The sequence below is a fragment of the Triturus cristatus genome, chromosome 10 (assembly GCF_964204655.1).
Source record: "Triturus cristatus chromosome 10, aTriCri1.1, whole genome shotgun sequence".
NCBI lineage: Eukaryota > Metazoa > Chordata > Amphibia > Caudata > Salamandridae > Triturus > Triturus cristatus.
This window is the reverse complement of record NC_140593.1, coordinates 1,227,986,175-1,228,007,340: the sequence shown is the minus strand read 5'-3', so window position 1 is coordinate 1,228,007,340 and position 21,166 is coordinate 1,227,986,175. Positions and strand designations below refer to the sequence as shown.

Here is a 21,166-nt window from a genome sequence, read left to right as displayed (position 1 = left end):
GAGGTGAGTTTGTGACCTTAACAACGATATCAGATTAACATTTATCAAAAGTCTGCACATACTGTCCTTTTTAGGTCTCGCCTGACCCAGCGCATGCGCTGATCTGGCGAGACTTATTGAGAGGGCTCCAAAAAGTGCTCCCAGGCCAGCCTAGAGCTACAGTGCATGTGCGCGGGCGCGCGCGTCGCTCTTTACCACAATTACTTTTGCTTTCGCTGCCGCACGGCCGCTTTGATGTTTGATCGTGATCGCGATCACTCTCAATTTCGCGGCCGCACGGCCGCTTTACATAGCCAATAGGTCTCACTTTTGGGACCTTATAAGTATTTAGTTATGCAACTGTTGCATGGCTAAACACTTACAAGGTCCCAAAAGCGAGACCTATTGGCTATGCCAGTGCTTGTTATAGTTTACAGATGGATTGGCTCCTCACCTGGACATTACTTGGGGTGGGTGAATAATTCCACTTCGCCGGCGGAGTTAATGGGATTTTGCCCACTCCGCGTTCCACTTGGAACAAGGTGTTTCAGCAAAACTCCCCCAACCGCTGCGTGGTGAGGTTTTTTCTCACACGTGGCTCGGAAACATTGAGTTTGTGAGCATAAGTGAAAATCTGCTTCCCCTAGTATGGTTTTCAGGAGCTTAACCCCCCCACCCCTCCCAGTGAGATTACTAAATGTGGGAGGTCACAGCAGGTCACAGCCGTTCGCATTGAGGGAGCTGTCGCTCAAGTGAAAAATGTACTCAAGCGGCAGAAAGACACTGGTAAAATTGTCTGCAGGTTACTATTGATTTACAGGTCTTGTCACTAGTGTGGGTCACTGCAAATGCACAGCTCATGCTAAAACTATCCGAAGGTCACCAGTGATTTACAGGTCTTGTCACTAGTGTGGGTAACTGCACTTGTGCAGCTTGTGTTACAACTATCTGAAGGTCACCAGTGATTTACAGGTCTTGTCACTAGTGTGGGTAACTGCACTTGTGCAGCTTGTGTTACAACTATCCGAAGGTCACCAGTGATTTACAGGTCTTGTCACTAGTGTGGGTAACTGCACGTGTGCAGCTTGTGTTAAAACTGTCCGCAGGTCACCAGTGATTTACAGGTCTTGTCACTAGTTTGGCTCACTGTAGATATGCAGTTCAGGGTAAAACTGTCTGCAAGTCAATAGTGACTTATAGGTATTGTCACTAGTGTGGGTCACTGCAAATGCACAGCTCAGGCTAAAACTGTCTGCAGGTCAACAGTGATTTACAGGTCTTGTCACTAGAGTGGGTCACTGCAGATATACAGTTCATTCTAAAACTTTCTGCAGGTCACCAGTGATTTACAGGTCTTTTCACTTGTGTGGGCCACTGCAGATGTGCAGCTTGTGCTAAAACTGTCTGCAGGTCACCAGTGATTTACAGGTCTTTTCACTTGTGTGGGTAACTGTAGATATGCAGCTCGTGCTAAAACTGTCTGCAGGTCACCAGTGATTTACAGGTCTTGTCACTAGAGTGGGTCACTGCAGATGTGCAGCTTGTGCTAAAACTGTCTGCAGGTCACCAGTGATTTACAGGTCTTTTCACTTGTGTGGGTAACTGTAGATATGCAGCTCGTGCTAAAACTGTCTGCAGGTCACCAGTGATTTACAGGTCTTGTCACTAGAGTGGGTCACTGCAGATGTGCAGCTTGTGCTAAAACTGTCTGCAGGTCACCAGTGATTTACAGGTCTTTTCACTTGTGTGGGCCACTGCAGATGTACAGCTTGTGCTAAAACTGTCTGCAGGTCACCAGTGATTTACAGGTCTTTTCACTTGTGTGGGTAACTGTAGATATGCAGCTCGTGCTAAAACTGTCTGCAGGTCACCGGTGATTTACAGGTCTTGTCACTAGAGTGGGTCACTGCAGATGTGCAGCTTGTGCTAAAACTGTCTGCAGGTCACCAGTGATTTACAGGTCTTGTCACTAGAGTGGGTCACTGCAGATGTGAAGCTTGTGCTAAAACTGTCTGCAGGTCACCAGTGATTTACAGGTCTTGTCACTAGAGTGGGTCACTGCAGATGTGCAGCTTGTGCTAAAACTGTCTGCAGGTCACCAGTGATTTACAGGTCTTGTCACTAGAGTGGGTCAGTGTAGATGCAAAGTTCATTCTAAAACTGTCAACAGGTCACCGGTGATTTACAGTTCTTTTCACTTGTGTGGGTAACTGCACTTGTGCAGCTTGTGTTAAAACCATCCGAAGGTCACCAGTGATTTATAGGTCTTGTCACTTGTGTGGGCAACTGTATATATGCAGCTCGTGGTAACACTGCCTGCTGATCACGGGTGATTGACAGGTCTTGTCACACGTGTCGGTTCACTATTAGATGCAGCTCATAACTCCTTGTCTAAAGTTCAGAAAGGTCATGAATGACTCAGTACTGTGGAAACAGGGACAATGGGGCATATTCACAACGAAGTGGCAGAGCATGGCGTTAGCCTCCTTGGCTTAACACCACGCTCCGCCACTTCAGAAACGCACGGCTGCACCATATTTACAACAATATGGTGCTGCCCTGTGTTTCCCCCTGCGCTGGCGCTAAATTTAGCTGTCTAGCATCAATGCAGGCACCCTTGCACCATAGTGCAAGGATGTCTGCGTGCAGGGGAAAATTGTTTATGTGCAGTAAGGTGTCCCTTCCTGCACATAAACAATATTGAAATGGTGTTTTGAAACTTCTATGTGGGCGGCTGAATTGCAGCATACAGAGAAGTTACAACATTTCATTTTGTTTCAAAGATTGTTTATGTGCAGGAAGGGACACCTTCCTGCACATAAACAATCAATTGGCTTTTGCTGTTTCTATGTGCGCTGCACAACGCAGCACACATAGAAACAGCAAAAACAAGGAGAAATGAAGCGTTTCACCTCGTTTCGTTTGTTTAAGAAAAGGTTTTCCATGGTCTTAATTTTGGCGCTGCCTCCTATTTACGCTGCCCTTGAATATAGGGGGCAAGATCAAAATCAGTGGGTGTTGCCAACATGCTAAGTAACATGAAAGGGGGCCTTATTTAAAGGCAGCATTAAGCCATGTTAAGTGGCTTAACGCTGCCTTGTAAATAAGGTGAGGCACTTATCGCAACAGGAACGTCGCTAAAAGTGACGATCCTGTGGCGTTAGGGACTTGTAAATATGCCCCAATGTGTCCTTTATTGCAGCACAGCTGAACATCACCATTGTAGAAATGTAACACATATGTGTATTACTGAGGCGTGATGTGCACGGGCCTGCACGCTTTTGATGCGGGGATATTGGGGATAGTAAATCTAGGGTATATTTATAAAGTAATGTCGGAGCACGGAGCTTTGCCAAATTTGGCAGCGCCGCGCTCCGACATTTCCAAAACTCAGGGATGCAGCGTATTTATAAAAACATGGCACACCCCTGTGTTCTCTGTAGCGCTGGCACTAAAATGAGATGCAAACACCCTTGTGTCCTAGTGCAAGGGTGTTTGCGCTGGGGGTAATGATTGTTCATGTGCAGGAAGTTGTCCTTTCCTGCACATGAACAATCAGTAATGGCGATTTGCCGCTTCTATGTGCGCTGCATTCTGCAGCACCCATAGAAGTATTAAATCGGCATTATTTAATGATGGGTTATGTGCAGAAAGGTACACCTTCCTGCACAGAAACAGCCATTCGTTGCTTTTTGCTGTTTCTATGGGTGCTGCAGAATGCAGCACACATAAAACAAACAATATCCAGGAGAAATAAAAGTATTTCTCCTCGTTGCGCCAGTCTAACGCCTTCTCTAGCATGGCATTAGATTTGGGCGCAGCCTCAGATTTGCAGATCCTTGTGAATCAGAGCAGCATCAAAAAGTAAAGGGTGCTGTGGTGAAACGCCCACAGCAACGCCCAGTGCACGTGCCGTTAATGCAGATAGCTGCATGAAAGGTTAGAATAGTTACAAAGTGGTGTTAAGCCAAAACAAGTGGCTTAACACCTCTTTGTAAATATGGTGCAGGTCACACCGCCACCGGAGCATCCAAAAAGGTGACGCTATAGTGGCGCTAAGGGATTGTACACATGCCCCCAAGTTTTCAGATGTTGGTCCCTCTAAACCATTTTAGCGTGGAGGGGATACTGTGGTGACACTTGGATCCATTATCTGGTGAAAAACATTGGTAAAACCAGCAGCAGTAGTGCTTTAGACTCTGTTCTGTTGTGTGCTTTTATATGATACCTTGAACATATTTACAAGAAAATGGCACAGTGTGGAGCTGCGTAAAAATTTGCAGCACCGCATTCTGCCATTTCCAAAGCGAAGGAGTGCACCATTTTTACATCAATATGGCACGCCCCTTAGCACTAGCACTAAAAATAGCTGCCATGCACCAACGCAGACACCCTTGCACCATAGTGCAAGGGTGCCTGCATTCCGGGGAATGATTCTTTGTGTGCAGGAAGGTGTCCCTTCCTGCACAAAAACAATCATTAATGGCATTTTGCCCTTTCTGTGTGTGTTGCAGAATCGGTAAAAGTGACGTTCCTGTGGTGCAATCCCCTTGTAAATATGCCCCCTCGTGTAACTCTGAGCGCAGACACATTACGTTGTAACCAGTTCTGAACATGCTGCTTTTCCCTAAAACTGCCCCCTTTATCACAATTTCTTCAGATCGCATAGGGGTGACCACAAAACACTGGAAAATGATCTTTATTTATTCCCTTTTGACCAATGACACTGGTTATGTGTTTTTCAAATGCATCATTTGCTTAACCTGTTCTTTACATGTCTTTTAATTCGGGCCCAAGTTCCTTGTTAAATTATTTGTAAATCCATTCCAATACAAGCAATGTCACTGGTTCTGCTTTTAAAATTTACTATTTGGTGCAAATGTTCCTAAACAAGTCCTTGGGTCTGTTAAAGTGCACAATTTACCAAAACCTTCTCCGAAACGTTCACAGGAAAAACCCGCAAGGGCCCTATAGAGAGGTCAGTAAATCATTTCATATTATTTGAACTAGTGGCCCAGTCTGCCTCCTCTCCCACCATGTCTTGGTCCCTGTAACAAAAGCTACTGCAGAGATAACCCTCCTCCCAAAAACCTCAGAAGTGGTTTTTAAACTTCTGATTTGTAAACACCATCATTAGCCCCCTGTGCTGAGGAGGTTCAGTTGAAAGCCATCCCCAGGAGAAGAGCCTGCTCTGATCCTGTGCTCAGCAATGTGACCTCTCGTCTCTTGGTGGCAATTCCCTAAATTGTTCTGCAAAGAGTTGTTAAATTCCTTCCTAATTTGGACCAGTGTCATGCCAGTGGCACAGCACTGGCATGGATGTGGCCTCCCATGGCACATCACTCGCACGGATGTGACCTCCAGTGGCATTTTTTATTTTTATTTTATCACTGGCATAGATGCGGCCACCAGTGGCACAGCACTGGCACAGATCTCGTCTCCGGTGGCACTGCAGCTGGTGTCATTAGAAGCTTGAGGAGTGGTGGAGGCTGCTGGTGTTTGGGGCCATTGACCAGTTTAGGGCCCTCTGTCCTATCTTGCACTATACATCTGCAACATTAAACATCAAAGTCTGATCTTCCCTCTAGCTGACATCCATAGTTCCTGGGAGATTCGCAGTGAAATGCGGAAATACCATTGAGAGGTCCAAGGGGGGGGGGCAAAGACAGCGTAAACATTTCAAAAGATGTTGCATCATGCAGTCTTACCTCTGCATGGAGTAAGGTGGTACCAGGTATCCCTGCGCCATCATGTCCACTTTGGGGAGTGAACAACCTGCTTTGTAAATGGCTCTGCTCCAGTCTACGGCCACTGAGAGGCTTTGCCCTCTAGTTCGCCAATGCCTAGCCCATAGCTGTCTTTGCTTACGGAGAAAACATATGACCTGGTTTGTGTGTGTCTCTTAAGGGCCTCTAACATTTTCCAAACTAATCTCTTCCTCACAGAAAATGATGAAGGACAACAACCTGGTACGGCACCTGGACGCCTGTGAGACCATGGGCAATGCCACGGCCATCTGCTCGGACAAGACTGGCACACTCACGACCAATCGCATGACTGTGGTGCAGTCCTACATTGGAGACACACTCTACAAAGAGGTGCCTGACCCCAGCAGCCTACCCTCGAAGATCTTGGACACGCTCATCCACGCCATCTCCATCAACAGTGCCTACACCAGCAAGATACTAGTGAGTGCCAGGACTATGCCAAAATGTGCCACTCTCTGCCTGATCTTATCCTGTAAGTTACTAGTGAGTGCCGTGACCATCCAGGATTGTTCTACTCTCTGACTGGCCTGACCTAACCCTGCAGGATACTAGTGAGTGTGCAAGCTATCTCAGGAGGTGCCACTCTCTGCCTGACGTTCCCAGCATGATATTAGTGAGTGTCTGCACTATCTCAAAATGTTCTACATTGTCCCTTGCATTATCCAGTAAGATAGTATTGCATGCCTGTTCTATCTGAGAAGTTTCCACAGTCTACCTTTCCATACCATATAAGATACTAGTGAGTGCCTGTTCTATCTCAGAATGTTCCGCACTATCTACCTTTTCTTGCCTTGTGAGATACTAGTGAGGGCCAGCGCTGTCTCAGAATGTTCCACTGTCTATCCGACTATATACATCAAGATACTAGTAAGTGCCTGTCCAATCTCACAATGTTCCACTCTTGACATTACCTTATCCTGCAGGATCCTAGTGAGTGCCTAAACTATTCAGAAATGTTTTACTCACTGCCCAACCTGACTCTGTAAGATACTAGTGAGTGTACAAGTTATCTCTGAATGTTCCACTCTGTCTGACGTTGCCAACAAGATACTAGTGAGTGTGTCTGTGTTATCTCAAAATGGTCTACACTGTGCCATACCTTATCCTGTAGGATAGTTTGAGTGCCTGTTCTATCTCTGAATGTCCCACACTCTACCTTACCTTACCCTGTGAGATTTTAGTGAGTGCCTGCACTGTCTCAGAATGTTCCACACTCTCTACCTTAACTTACCCTGTGAGATACAAGTGAGTGCCTGCGCTGTCTCAGAATGTTTCACACTATCTACCTTACCTTACCCCTTGAGATACTAGTGAGTGACTGCAGTATCTCAGAATATTCCACTGTCTACCTGCCTTTATCAAGCAAGATATTAGTGAGTGCCTGTCCTATTTCACAATGTTCCACTCTTGACCTTCCTGTAAGATGCTAGGGAGTGCCGGGGCTATCCAGGAATGTTCTACTCTCTGCCTGACCTGTCCTGACCCTATTAGATAATGGTGGGTGAGCAAGCTTTCTCAGATTGTGTCACTCTCTGTCTGATTTTACCAGACAGATACTATTGAGTGATTGTCTTATCTCAGAATTTTCCACACTCTATATTACCTTACCTTGTGAGATACTAGTGAGTGCCTGTTGTACCTCAGAATTTTCCACTCTATCTTCCCTTATCTTGTGAGATACTAGTGAGTGACTGTTCTTCCTCAGAATGTTCCACACTCTCTACCTTATCTTACCCTGTGAGATACTAGTAAGTGCCTGCACTGTTTTGGAATGTTCCACTTTCTACCTGAATTTATCAACCAAGATACTCGTGAGTGCCTGTCATATTTTACAATGTTGCACTCTCAAACTTACCTTATCCTGTAAGATCCTAGTGAATGCCAGGACTATTCAAAAATGTTCTACTCTTTGCTCGACCTAACCCTGTAGAATTACTAGTGAGTGCCTCACTTCACCAGCAAGATACTAGCGAGTGCCTGTCCTATCTCACAATTTTTCACTCTCAAGCTTACCTTGTCCTGTTAGATCCAAGTGAGCGCTGCGACTATCCAGACGTGTTCTACTCTCTGCTTGACCTGACCTAACCCTGTAGGATACTAGTGAGTATGCAAGCTATCCAAGAACGAGCCACTCTCTGCCTGACTTTACCAGCAAGATTTAAGTGAGTGTTTGTGCTATCTCAGGATGATGCACGCTCTGTGCAATGTCTCCTTATTTACTAGTGCATGCCAGAGCTCTCTCAGAATTTTCCACTCTGTCTCACCTAGCGAGATACTGGTAAGTCCAAGGCTTTTTCCACAATATCCCACTTTCACTTCACCTTATAACGCAAGATACTAGTGACTGGCGGGGTATCTTAGAATGTGCCACTTTCCGACTGACCTTTTCATGCAAGAAGGGCTAACATTGAGGGGTGTGTTCTTCACTGTTTCCTCCCTTTCATTAATTAATAAAAAACTATCAGTCTGTACCTGGACTGGCTCCAAGGTAGTAAGACTTGCCTTAGGTTCCCAAGAGGTAATGGTTCATCCTTTCCCACCAAGTGCTTGTAATGTCTGTCTTTTCTCTGCAGGGGAATACCACTCACTGTGCTTTCCTTAGCGCTGATAGCATAAGTCTTTGTTTTTGTATTAATAGTACAGTTCTGGCACTCTGCGGAGGGCAGTAACGCTCATCGCCCTTTCCTCGGGTGCGAGTCGCACTGTCCTCCCTTTCTCTAGAGTATAGTGAAGCTTTAATTTCCTCAGTGGTCAGTAGCATTGTCCCTCCTTTGATCAATAATGCTACCATTCTTTCTTCCAGTGGCTAGTGCATGTCTTCCTTTCCTCGTGGGTAGTAACAGTAACACCCCTTTAGCGAGGGTTCATTGCACAACCCTTCCTTTAGAGAGATGGTGCACCATTGACAATATATTTGAGTGGACAAAAACCTTCTACTTCCTTTCACAAAAGGAAATGGTGCTGCTCTTCCTACCTCCAGTAGGTCCCATCACTGTACTTCCTACCTGCAGTAGGCAGTGGTGCTGCCCTTCTTATCTCCCATGGGTACCAACACTGTGCTTCCTACCTCCAGTGGGTAATGACGCTGCATTCCTGTCTCCAGTGGGTAATGGCGCTGCCCTTCCTGTCTCCAGTGGGTAATGGCGCTTCCCTTCCTGTCTCCAGTGGGTAAAGGCGCTGCCCTTCCTGTCTCCAGTGGGTAATGGCGCTGCCCTTCCTGTCTCCAGTGGGTAAAGGCGCTGCCCTTCCTGTCTCCAGTGGGTAATGACACTGCCCTTCCTGTTGGGTAAGGGCGCTGCCCTTCCTGTCTCCAGTGGGTAATGACACTGCCCTTCCTGTTGGGTAATGGCGCTGCCCTTCCTGTCTCCAGTGGGTAAAGGCGCTGCCCTTCCTGTCTCCAGTGGGTAAAGGCGCTGCCCTTCCTGTCTCCAGTGGGTAAAGGCGCTGCCCTTCCTGTCTCCAGTGGGTAAAGGCGCTGCCCTTCCTGTCTCCAGTGGGTAATGGCGCTGCCCTTCTTATCTCCCATGGGTACCAACACTGTGCTTCCTACCTCCAGTGGGTAATGACGCTGCATTCCTGTCTCCAGTGGGTAATGACGCTGCATTCCTGTCTCCAGTGGGTAATGGCGCTGCCCTTCCTGTCTCCAGTGGGTAAAGGCGCTGCCCTTCCTGTCTCCAGTGGGTAAAGGCGCTGCCCTTCCTGTCTCCAGTGGGTAATGGCGCTGCCCTTCCTGTCTCCAGTGGGTAATGGCGCTGCCCTTCCTGTCTCCAGTGGGTAAAGGCGCTGCCCTTCCTGTCTCCAGTGGGTAAAGGCGCTGCCCTTCCTGTCTCCAGTGGGTAATGGCGCTGCCCTTCCTGTCTCCAGTGGGTAATGGCGCTGCCTTTCCTGTTGGGTAATGGCGCTGCCCTTCCTGTCTCCAGTGGGTAATGGCGCTGCCCTTCCTGTCTCCAGTGGGTAATGACACTGCCCTTCCTGTTGGGTAAGGGCGCTGCCCTTCCTGTCTCCAGTGGGTAATGACACTGCCCTTCCTGTTGGGTAATGGCGCTGCCCTTCCTGTCTCCAGTGGGTAAAGGCGCTGCCCTTCCTGTCTCCAGTGGGTAAAGGCGCTGCCCTTCCTGTCTCCAGTGGGTAAAGGCGCTGCCCTTCCTGTCTCCAGTGGGTAATGGCGCTGCCCTTCTTATCTCCCATGGGTACCAACACTGTGCTTCCTACCTCCAGTGGGTAATGACGCTGCATTCCTGTCTCCAGTGGGTAATGACACTGCCCTTCCTGTTGGGTAATGGCGCTGCCCTTCCTGTCTCCAGTGGGTAAAGGCGCTGCCCTTCCTGTCTCCAGTGGGTAAAGGCGCTGCCCTTCCTGTCTCCAGTGGGTAATGGCGCTGCCCTTCCTGTCTCCAGTGGGTAAAGGCGCTGCCCTTCCTGTCTCCAGCGGGTAAAGGCGCTGCCCTTCCTGTCTCCAGTGGGTAATGGCGCTGCCCTTCCTGTCTCCAGTGGGTAATGGCGCTGCCTTTCCTGTCTCCAGTGGGTAATGGCGCTGCCCTTCCTGTCTCCAGTGGGTAAAGGCGCTGCCCTTCCTGTCTCCAGTGGGTAATGGCGCTGCCTTTCCTGTTGGGTAATGGCGCTGCCCTTCCTGTCTCCAGTGGGTAATGGCGCTGCCCTTCCTGTCTCCAGTGGGTAAAGGCGCTGCCCTTCCTGTCTCCAGTGGGTAATGACACTGCCCTTACTGTTGGGTAAGGGCGCTGCCCTTCCTGTCTCCAGTGGGTAATGACACTGCCCTTCCTGTTGGGTAATGGCGCTGCCCTTCCTGTCTCCAGTGGGTAATGGCGCTGCCTTTCCTGTTGGGTAATGGCGCTGCCCTTCCTGTCTCCAGTGGGTAAAGGCGCTGCCCTTCCTGTCTCCAGTGGGTAAAGGCGCTGCCCTTCCTGTCTCCAGTGGGTAATGGCGCTGCCCTTCTTATCTCCCATGGGTACCAACACTGTGCTTCCTACCTCCAGTGGGTAATGACGCTGCATTCCTGTCTCCAGTGGGTAATGGCGCTGCCCTTCCTGTCTCCAGTGGGTAAAGGCGCTGCCCTTCCTGTCTCCAGTGGGTAAAGGCGCTGCCCTTCCTGTCTCCAGTGGGTAATGGCGCTGCCCTTCCTGTCTCCAGTGGGTAAAGGCGCTGCCCTTCCTGTCTCCAGTGGGTAAAGGCGCTGCCCTTCCTGTCTCCAGTGGGTAATGGCGCTGCCCTTCCTGTCTCCAGTGGGTAATGGCGCTGCCTTTCCTGTTGGGTAATGGCGCTGCCCTTCCTGTCTCCAGTGGGTAATGGCGCTGCCCTTCCTGTCTCCAGTGGGTAAAGGCGCTGCCCTTCCTGTCTCCAGTGGGTAATGACACTGCCCTTCCTGTTGGGTAAGGGCGCTGCCCTTCCTGTCTCCAGTGGGTAATGACACTGCCCTTCCTGTTGGGTGATGGCGCTGCCCTTCCTGTCTCCAGTGGGTAAAGGCGCTGCCCTTCCTGTCTCCAGTGGGTAAAGGCACTGCCCTTCCTGTCTCCAGTGGGTAAAGGCGCTGCCCTTCCTGTCTCCAGTGGGTAATGGCGCTGCCCTTCCTGTTGGGTAATGGCGCTGCCCTTCCTGTCTCCAGTGGGTAAAGGCGCTGCCCTTCCTGTCTCCAGTGGGTAAAGGCGCTGCCCTTCCTGTCTCCAGTGGGTAATGGCGCTGCCCTTCCTGTCTCCAGTGGGTAAAGGCGCTGCCCTTCCTGTCTCCAGTGGGTAAAGGCGCTGCCCTTCCTGTCTCCAGTGGGTAATGGCGCTGCCCTTCCTGTCTCCAGTGGGTAATGGCGCTGCCCTTCTTATCTCCCATGGGTACCAACACTGTGCTTCCTACCTCCAGTGGGTAATGACGCTGCATTCCTGTCTCCAGTGGGTAAAGGCGCTGCCCTTCCTGTCTCCAGTGGGTAAAGGCGCTGCCCTTCCTGTCTCCAGTGGGTAAAGGCGCTGCCCTTCCTGTCTCCAGTGGGTAATGGCGCTGCCCTTCCTGTCTCCAGTGGGTAATGGGGCTGCCCTTCCTGTCTCCAGTGGGTAATGGCGCTGCATTCCTGTCTCCCGTGGGTAAAGGCGCTGCCCTTCCTGTCTCCAGTGGGTAATGACACTGCCCTTCCTGTTGGGTAATTGCGGTGCCCTTCCTGTCTCCAGTGGGTAATTGCGGTGCCCTTCCTGTCTCCAGTGGGTAATGGCGCTGCCCTTCCTGTTGGGTAAGGGCGCTGCCCTTCCTGTCTCCAGTGGGTAAAGGCGCTGCCCTTCCTGTCTCCAGTGGGTAATGGCGCTGCCCTTCCTGTCTCCAGTGGGTAAAGGCGCTGCCCTTCTTATCTCCCATGGGTACCAACACTGTGCTTCCTACCTCCAGTGGGTAATGACGCTGCATTCCTGTCTCCAGTGGGTAATGACACTGCCCTTCCTGTTGGGTAATGGCGCTGCCCTTCCTGTCTCCAGTGGGTAAAGGCGCTGCCCTTCCTGTCTCCAGTGGGTAAAGGCGCTGCCCTTCCTGTCTCCAGTGGGTAATGGCGCTGCCCTTCCTGTCTCCAGTGGGTAAAGGCGCTGCCCTTCCTGTCTCCAGTGGGTAAAGGCGCTGCCCTTCCTGTCTCCAGTGGGTAATGGCGCTGCCCTTCCTGTCTCCAGTGGGTAATGGCGCTGCCTTTCCTGTCTCCAGTGGGTAATGGCGCTGCCCTTCCTGTCTCCAGTGGGTAAAGGCGCTGCCCTTCCTGTCTCCAGTGGGTAATGGTGCTGCCTTTCCTGTTGGGTAATGGCGCTGCCCTTCCTGTCTCCAGTGGGTAATGGCGCTGCCCTTCCTGTCTCCAGTGGGTAAAGGCGCTGCCCTTCCTGTCTCCAGTGGGTAATGACACTGCCCTTCCTGTTGGGTAAGGGCGCTGCCCTTCCTGTCTCCAGTGGGTAATGACACTGCCCTTCCTGTTGGGTAATGGCGCTGCCCTTCCTGTCTCCAGTGGGTAATGGCGCTGCCTTTCCTGTTGGGTAATGGCGCTGCCCTTCCTGTCTCCAGTGGGTAAAGGCGCTGCCCTTCCTGTCTCCAGTGGGTAAAGGCGCTGCCCTTCCTGTCTCCAGTGGGTAATGGCGCTGCCCTTCTTATCTCCCATGGGTACCAACACTGTGCTTCCTACCTCCAGTGGGTAATGACGCTGCATTCCTGTCTCCAGTGGGTAATGGCGCTGCCCTTCCTGTCTCCAGTGGGTAAAGGCGCTGCCCTTCCTGTCTCCAGTGGGTAAAGGCGCTGCCCTTCCTGTCTCCAGTGGGTAATGGCGCTGCCCTTCCTGTCTCCAGTGGGTAAAGGCGCTGCCCTTCCTGTCTCCAGTGGGTAAAGGCGCTGCCCTTCCTGTCTCCAGTGGGTAATGGCGCTGCCCTTCCTGTCTCCAGTGGGTAATGGCGCTGCCTTTCCTGTTGGGTAATGGCGCTGCCCTTCCTGTCTCCAGTGGGTAATGGCGCTGCCCTTCCTGTCTCCAGTGGGTAAAGGCGCTGCCCTTCCTGTCTCCAGTGGGTAATGACACTGCCCTTCCTGTTGGGTAAGGGCGCTGCCCTTCCTGTCTCCAGTGGGTAATGACACTGCCCTTCCTGTTGGGTAATGGCGCTGCCCTTCCTGTCTCCAGTGGGTAAAGGCGCTGCCCTTCCTGTCTCCAGTGGGTAAAGGCGCTGCCCTTCCTGTCTCCAGTGGGTAAAGGCGCTGCCCTTCCTGTCTCCAGTGGGTAATGCCGCTGCCCTTCCTGTTGGGTAATGGCGCTGCCCTTCCTGTCTCCAGTGGGTAAAGGCGCTGCCCTTCCTGTCTCCAGTGGGTAAAGGCGCTGCCCTTCCTGTCTCCAGTGGGTAATGGCGCTGCCCTTCCTGTCTCCAGTGGGTAAAGGCGCTGCCCTTCCTGTCTCCAGTGGGTAAAGGCGCTGCCCTTCCTGTCTCCAGTGGGTAATGGCGCTGCCCTTCCTGTCTCCAGTGGGTAATGGCGCTGCCCTTCTTATCTCCCATGGGTACCAACACTGTGCTTCCTACCTCCAGTGGGTAATGACGCTGCATTCCTGTCTCCAGTGGGTAAAGGCGCTGCCCTTCCTGTCTCCAGTGGGTAAAGGCGCTGCCCTTCCTGTCTCCAGTGGGTAAAGGCGCTGCCCTTCCTGTCTCCAGTGGGTAATGGCGCTGCCCTTCCTGTCTCCAGTGGGTAATGGGGCTGCCCTTCCTGTCTCCAGTGGGTAATGGCGCTGCATTCCTGTCTCCCGTGGGTAAAGGCGCTGCCCTTCCTGTCTCCAGTGGGTAATGACACTGCCCTTCCTGTTGGGTAATTGCGGTGCCCTTCCTGTCTCCAGTGGGTAATTGCGGTGCCCTTCCTGTCTCCAGTGGGTAATGGCGCTGCCCTTCCTGTTGGGTAAGGGCGCTGCCCTTCCTGTCTCCAGTGGGTAAAGGCGCTGCCCTTCCTGTCTCCAGTGGGTAATGGCGCTGCCCTTCCTGTCTCCAGTGGGTAAAGGCGCTGCCCTTCCTGTCTCCAGTGGGTAATGGCGCTGCCCTTCCTGTCTCCAGTGGGTAATGACACTGCCCTTCCTGTTGGGTAATTGCGGTGCCCTTCCTGTCTCCAGTGGGTAATGGCGCTGCCCTTCCTGTTGGGTAAGGGCGCTGCCCTTCCTGTCTCCAGTGGGTAAAGGCGCTGCCCTTCCTGTCTCCAGTGGGTAAAGGCGCTGCCCTTCCTGTCTCCAGTGGGTAATGGCGCTGCCCTTCCTGTCTCCAGTGGGTAATGGCGCTGCCCTTCCTGTCTCTAGTGGGTAATGACACTGCCCTTCCTGTCTCCAGTGGGTAATGACACTACCCTCCATTTCCCCGAAGGTTTCAGTGCTGCCTGGGGTTGTATATAATCTGTCCTAGAATGATCAGTCTATAGTAAAGCTTCTTGATTACCACTGACCATCTACCTGAGTTATGTGTAGATTCCTACGCGTACCTGAATCCGTTGAGGATCTGCTAAACTTCTGGAATGGGCCGGGCTGTACCGACCTTTTTTGACAACCTTGCCTTAAAGAAGAGCGAGGGTGTGTAGGTCCAGTATGTGTAGGGAACACTTTGAGTTGCCCCATATCTTTCCTATACAATGTAAACCTGTTTAAAGGCTTTGGGATCACCAAACCCCCAAGCTTACCTCTCAAGGGTCATTCAACAAATAGCTAGTCCATGAGCACCCTTGCCCTAACGGCTTCTGATGTCTTTGGTGGGACAGAGTGATATGGCACCAATAGGAAGGTGGTGGTGCCACTATACTGTGTGTAATGCAGACAGTAAGCCAGTAATGCCCCGCCTCACTCCTCAGCCTATATTGCCTCTTTACCATGAACACTGGGTCTTTTAAACCTACCTCTGCCAAACTCTGACCAGCATCATAAGACCCCCACAGAAATACTAGGGTCTGACCCTCTGCCATCTTTCCTCCGCAGCCTCCAGAGAAGGAAGGGGGGCTCCCTCGGCAGGTCGGCAATAAGACGGAGTGCTCGCTGCTCGGCTTCGTCCTGGACCTGAAGCGGGACTTCCAGCAGGTGCGAGACCAGATCCCGGAGGAGAAGCTCTACAAGGTCTACACCTTCAACTCCGTGCGGAAGTCCATGAGCACCATCATCTGCCTGCCCGATGGGGGCTTCCGGCTCTACAGCAAGGGCGCCTCCGAGATTCTGCTGAAGAAGTGAGTCTTGGGGTCACCCCTCTTTGCTGTTTGGTGTATGGGGGGTTAATCCCAGATAATCGCATAAATTGTGATAACTAGTGGGTAAGCCGGTCCTCTCAACCTCTAGTTCTCAAATGATCTAGATGCACGGTTTGGAAGCTTGGAGCAGCTGTAGCGAGTGGACCTTGTAGTTCGTAGTTAACGCTCACCGGCAACACATTGTGAAATAAGCACTAGGCATTCCATGATGAAGCTTAAAAGGTCACTTTATTAGGACAGGTTAATGCAGGATTATTGTTAACTTCAATACAACTTCAACAATAACATCAACTTGTTCAGTATCCCAAACTTCTCCATTTGTATCATTCAGCCGCAATTCTCCATACCCCACCCTCATTCTTTCAACTTGCATTCGCCATCTTTCTCGTATTCCCCCAGTCTCTCCGTCACTTCTCCAACCAACCATCCTCCAAATGCAGCTTCCTTGTCCTGTTTCAAAGTTTCATGCCGCCTTCCCTTCCCCTGGGCTCCCCTCATCCCTCCCCCTGAGAGGTGGATATGCCTGCGTCAGCCTCTCCACCGCCCAAACGACGCTACCCAGGAAAACCCAGATGAGCCTTTTCCTGTCCCCCCCTAGCACAGCACCACTAGACCAGCTCAAGCAGAGACTCCCCTACACCAAATCTTCTCGTCCCAGAGCTTCCCCACCATGTCACACAATTCCAGCAGGTAATAAGTGTTACCAAACTTAGAAAGATGAACCCCATCATCTCGAAACAGCATTTGATCCTGTTCTTTAATGACACCATGTGATATCACCTCGATGTCCATTTCTGCGTGAAAACCCTCACTGTCCTGTTGAACGTCCTCCTGGCCTTATCAACGGAAGCATGCTTTACTGCCCCTTTCCAGTGTCTCATGGGAGCGAATTCAGACCACAGCAGGTAAGTCCCTGCAAAATGTCTCTTATTCAGCCTCAAGTCCTCCTTCGTGTGCTGCAAGAGTCAGGCCTGACAACTTGACCAAATCATTTCCCCCCAAGTGTGTAAGGAGCATGTCCTGACAACCCCTTTGGGGCACCAGGCTCGCTAAGAAAGGTAAGAGGTTTCCCGTCTCATCCCACCATGGGCGTCCGCAGGGGGGGGCAAGGAGGGGCGCTTGCCCCCCTCCCCCCCCCCCCCCCCGGAGTACTCCTCTTTGCCCCCTCCTGCAGCCACCCATGCTTTTACGGACGCCTTTTGTCCGTAATTACGGGCCCTGCAGGGAGCAGAGCTGTTCCCTGCCAGAGGCCTCAACTCTCTGATCGGGCGCCTCGCACTCCTCCTCGCAGCCCCTCCCGCCCATTGTCATTCTGTCTGTGGCTGATTATCACAAACAGAATGACAATGGCCAGTTTGAGCTGCACGCCACAAGCATGAGTGGTTAGGTCTGGACATAAAGACCTCCTTTTAACACTCTGTAGCTTGAGAGCAAGGGGTCTTCTGAATGAAGTTCTGGGGGGAGTCGATGTATTTTTCTCCCAAGTCAAAAATTGAGGTTTCGGCATAGCCCGGATTTCAGATCCCACCAAAACGTATACAGACTTGTGTCAATAACATATCTATCTGCCAGTACGCACCCTATCATGTCTGGCAGGACATGCCGACCCTGTGTTTCACTGCCTCATATCCCCCTGCACCCCACTCCCCACTGCCTCATATCCCCCTGTACCCCACTCCCCGTGCTCAGGGCCAGCTCTAGGGCGGTGCGACCGGTGCCACCGCACCGGGTGCTGACTTTGTGTAGGGGGCGCTAATATGATGATTTTAAAAGCACCTGCTTCTTTCCTGGACTCCTAGAAATTTTCAGCCACCAATAAAAATGTCTAAATGACTGCAGTGATTAATGCACTTCTTAGAGAGGGAGAGATCGAAGTTTTGTGTAATGGAAGTTTCTACTCATCCTAAGGTAGCGCAGAGGGTTACTATGCTTGCAGCAAAGAACGTGCAGCTCACAAAGTGCGTATAATGTAATGTAAATAGGTCAGTGGGTCACACTTTTGTCAGAGAGACCATATTGTTGATAACTCTTTATGAGTTAAAATCCTAATGTGGAACAGTGAGCAAGTAACTTATCAAAGATGCGCGCAAACTGGGCTAGGGCGTTATGATTTCCCCCCAGCTTTCATTATCCTAATGGGGCAAAATGGGTTAATTTGGGCAGAAATCAATTCTTATTAATAAAGAGAACCCCCCATCCATTGTGCTAGGTTTTAAATTCTAGGTTTCTGATTCTCCTGACCAAGCACTCTTAAACTATCCTGCCTACCTGTACGGATGACCTGTGACTCCTACATCTTCTTGTCCTCTCTCTTATGTAACATTTCCTATGCACTGATTTACACACTTATGATTGATTGTCTCTATGTAATCTGTGTGATGTAAAGTGTTCTGACACCTTACACAGATAGGAGCGGCGCTATAAAATGAATTAAATGCACCTGAGACTGAATGGTTACGGAGGCTTGAGGGGCGCTGTGAAAGGATGGTTATGATGAACCTGTAGTGGAGGTGGTCATTGGGGGTGCCAAAAAGCATTGTTGCACTGGGCGCCACGAGCGCTTAAGCCGGCCCTGCCCGCGCTCACTGCCTTATATCCCTCTGTACCCCACACCTGGCACTAACTGCCACAACATATCCCTCTGTACCCCACACCTTGCGCTAACTGCCACAACATATCCCCCTGTACCCCGCACCTTGTGCGCACTGCCACAACATATCCCTCTGTACCCCGCAACTTGTGCACACTGCCACAACATATCCCTTTGTACCCCGCACATCACGCTCACTGCCACATATGCCTCTGTATCCCACTCCTCACACTCACTGCCTGATCGCTCATTTTACCCTGCCATTCATCTTCTACGTGTTCTCTCCCCTTCCACTCGTTCTACCTCTGTTCACCCCCTTACTTCTTTTAGTGCCTTACATCTTTCTCAATATCTCTACTTCTTTTCCTCTTCAGTAACATCTGTGACACATCTCTGCACTTCCTTTATATCAACGCACCCCTCTACCTCACCTGTCTACCTCAGTCTTTATTTTTCCCTCTTCCTCAGCTGTCTCTACCTGTCTATGACACACCTCTCCCTCTCTCTACCTGGCCCCCTCACGTTCTACGACTGAGTTATTCTCCCCTCTCCAGCTTTGATTTACCTGTCTCTGCTCCTGAATCTTTTTCTTCTACACCTCACTTCTTTGTCTACCCTTTACCCCTCGCTACCCTTCTGTTTGCCTTACTACGGTCTTTACCCGACCCACCTTTCAGTGCCTCTTCCCATTTCGCCTCACTCCCTCACAGCGCTCTCCTAGCATGCATCTGTTTCTCCCCTCACCACCATGCCTGCCTCTACCCCTCCTTACCTTTCTAACCAGCCTAACTTTCTACCTTCCTGTTATTCCTGGTAGTGAACCTTTCATTTCACCCCTCCGGTTGTATTACCTACGCATTCAAATTGAGTAAGTCATTGCTGTGCTCCCAACCAGACATCGAGACCCAGTCCCCTAGCCTCTCAACATGCCCAGATATAACAACAAGCATTGGCATAGCCAATCGGTCTCGCCTTTGGGACCTGCTGCAGAACTAAATACTTATACTGCCGGCATCATACTTACCCAGCGCCAAGACGCCTCGGCAAAAGTGAGCTATATAAGTTCTTCAATCAGTGAGTCAGTCATAAGGTCCCAAAGGCGAGACCTATTGGCTATGCCAATGCTTGTTTTTCTCAGGTTGGCCTGAACATTATCCAATCCTGATTCTCTGCCATTTTAGCCCCGCCCCTATTGATTAACATTAGCCACGCCCCTTCATTTGCCAGGTTTGCCCCCCCCTGGAAAAATTTCTGCGGACGCCCATGCATCCCACCCTTTCCTGCCAGATCACCTCATGCCTGTTACTGGGTAGTCCAAGGCGCCTGCTCTCAGGACACCCCCGCGCCGCACGGCCACCAGCTGTGTGTGTGCCCCTCGCCCCTCGCTGCTGGTCGCAGCCTCGTTGTGCCATCTGCCTTGCCGCCCTAGCTGCCTGCCTCGCTGTCCCTTGCCCCTGCAGTTCCGCTGTATTTTTGTTATAATTTGCTGTATTGTTGTATTCTGACTGCCTTATTGTATCAACGTGGTTGTTTTCCCCCTGTGCCACACGCTTGATCCTGTCTTCTCATCCAGCAAGCACATCACCTTCAGCCACTCCACCGGACTCCACTGGACCGACCACAGCTGCGTCCACTTCAGCTTCAGAAAAACCACAACCCACCACCACCCGCAACAGGTTCCTCACAGGAGCTGGAGCAAGATCACCGCCGACCAGATCACCGCCGACCAGCTCACCACCTCCCTCAGCCAGAACCCACCTGCCAGCACAACGGACCCCAACGAAGCAGCCCGCAACTTCACGCAGTGGCTGACCGCCTGCGCCGACGACCTCGCACCACTGAAGAACCCTCCCAGCAGACCCAGAAGCAAGAAGGCCCCCTGGTTCACCGACGAACTCAAGGACTCCAAGAAGACCTGCTGCACCCTCGAGAAAGCCTGGCTCCTCGACCAGACCACTGACAACATGACCGCCCTCAAACACGCCACCCGCAAGCACCACCAGCTCATCCGCACCACCAAGAAGAAATCACTGAAGGAGTGACTGGACAACAACGCCCACGACAGCAAGGAACTCTTCAGCATCGTCAAGGAGTTCTCCAACCCCAGCACCGGCAAGAACGACATCACCCCTTCACAAGATCTCTGCGACTCCCTCGCCTCGTTCTTCCACCGCAAGATTGCCGACATCCACAACAGTTTCGGCACACCATCCACGCACCCAACCGTCGAACCAACGCACCCCACCGCCACCCTCCGCACCTGGACCATGGTGACCACCGAAGACAGCCCGCACGATGAACACCATCCACTGCGGATCTCCAACCGACCCCTGCCCCCACCACATCTTCAACAAGGCCGACTCCACCATCGCACCCCAACTCCGGGACATCATCAACACCTCCTTCAACACTGCCACCTTCCCGGAGAGCTGGAAGCATGCTGAGCTCAGCGCCCTACTGAAGAAACCAACAGCGGACCCCACCGACCTCAAGAACTTCCGACCCATCTCGCTCCTCCCTTTTCCTGCCAAAGTCATCGAGAAGATCGCCAACAGACAGCTTGCCGCCTTCCTCGAGACGAACGGATCCCTCGACCCCTCGCAGTCCGGTTTCAGAGCCAACCACAGCACCGAGACCGCCCTCATCGCAGCCACCGACATCCAAGCCCTGCTCGACAACGGGGAAACAGCGGCACTCATCCTCCTGGACCTCTCCGCAGCGTTCGACACTGTCTGCCACCGCACCCTAGTCCAACGCCTCAGCAACACCGGCATCCAAAAGAAGGCACTGGAGTGGATCATCTCGTTCCTCGCCGGAAGAACACAGAGAGTCCGCCTCCCCCCGTTTCGATCCGAGGCCACCGAAGTCATCTGCGGTGTTCCGCAAGGATCATCACTCAGCCCCACCCTCTTCAACGTCTACATGAGACCTCTTGCTGCCATCGCACGCCAACACAACCTCAACATCATCTCCTACGCCGACGACACCCAGCTGATCCTCTCCCTCACCAGAGACCCCGACACCGCCAGAACCAGCCTACACGAAGGGATGAAAGACGTCGCCGAGTGGATGAAGAACAGCCGCCTGAAACTGAACTCAGACAAGACGGAAGTCCTCATCCT

At 51.6% G+C, this 21,166-nt stretch overlaps 1 protein-coding gene across 7 annotated transcripts in view; it reads left to right on the top strand.

Moving 5' to 3' along the window:
- Positions 1–21,166, top strand: part of ATP2B3 (ATPase plasma membrane Ca2+ transporting 3) — a 988,364-nt gene that overhangs the window by 870,980 nt on the left and 96,218 nt on the right. For all 7 annotated transcript variants that reach the window (XM_085629813.1, XM_085629812.1, XM_085629811.1 and 4 more), the window contains 2 exons: positions 5,925–6,167; positions 15,192–15,433. In XM_085629813.1, coding sequence (XP_085485939.1) covers positions 5,925–6,167; positions 15,192–15,433 — 485 coding nt within the window. The remainder of the gene's footprint in view (positions 1–5,924; positions 6,168–15,191; positions 15,434–21,166) is intronic.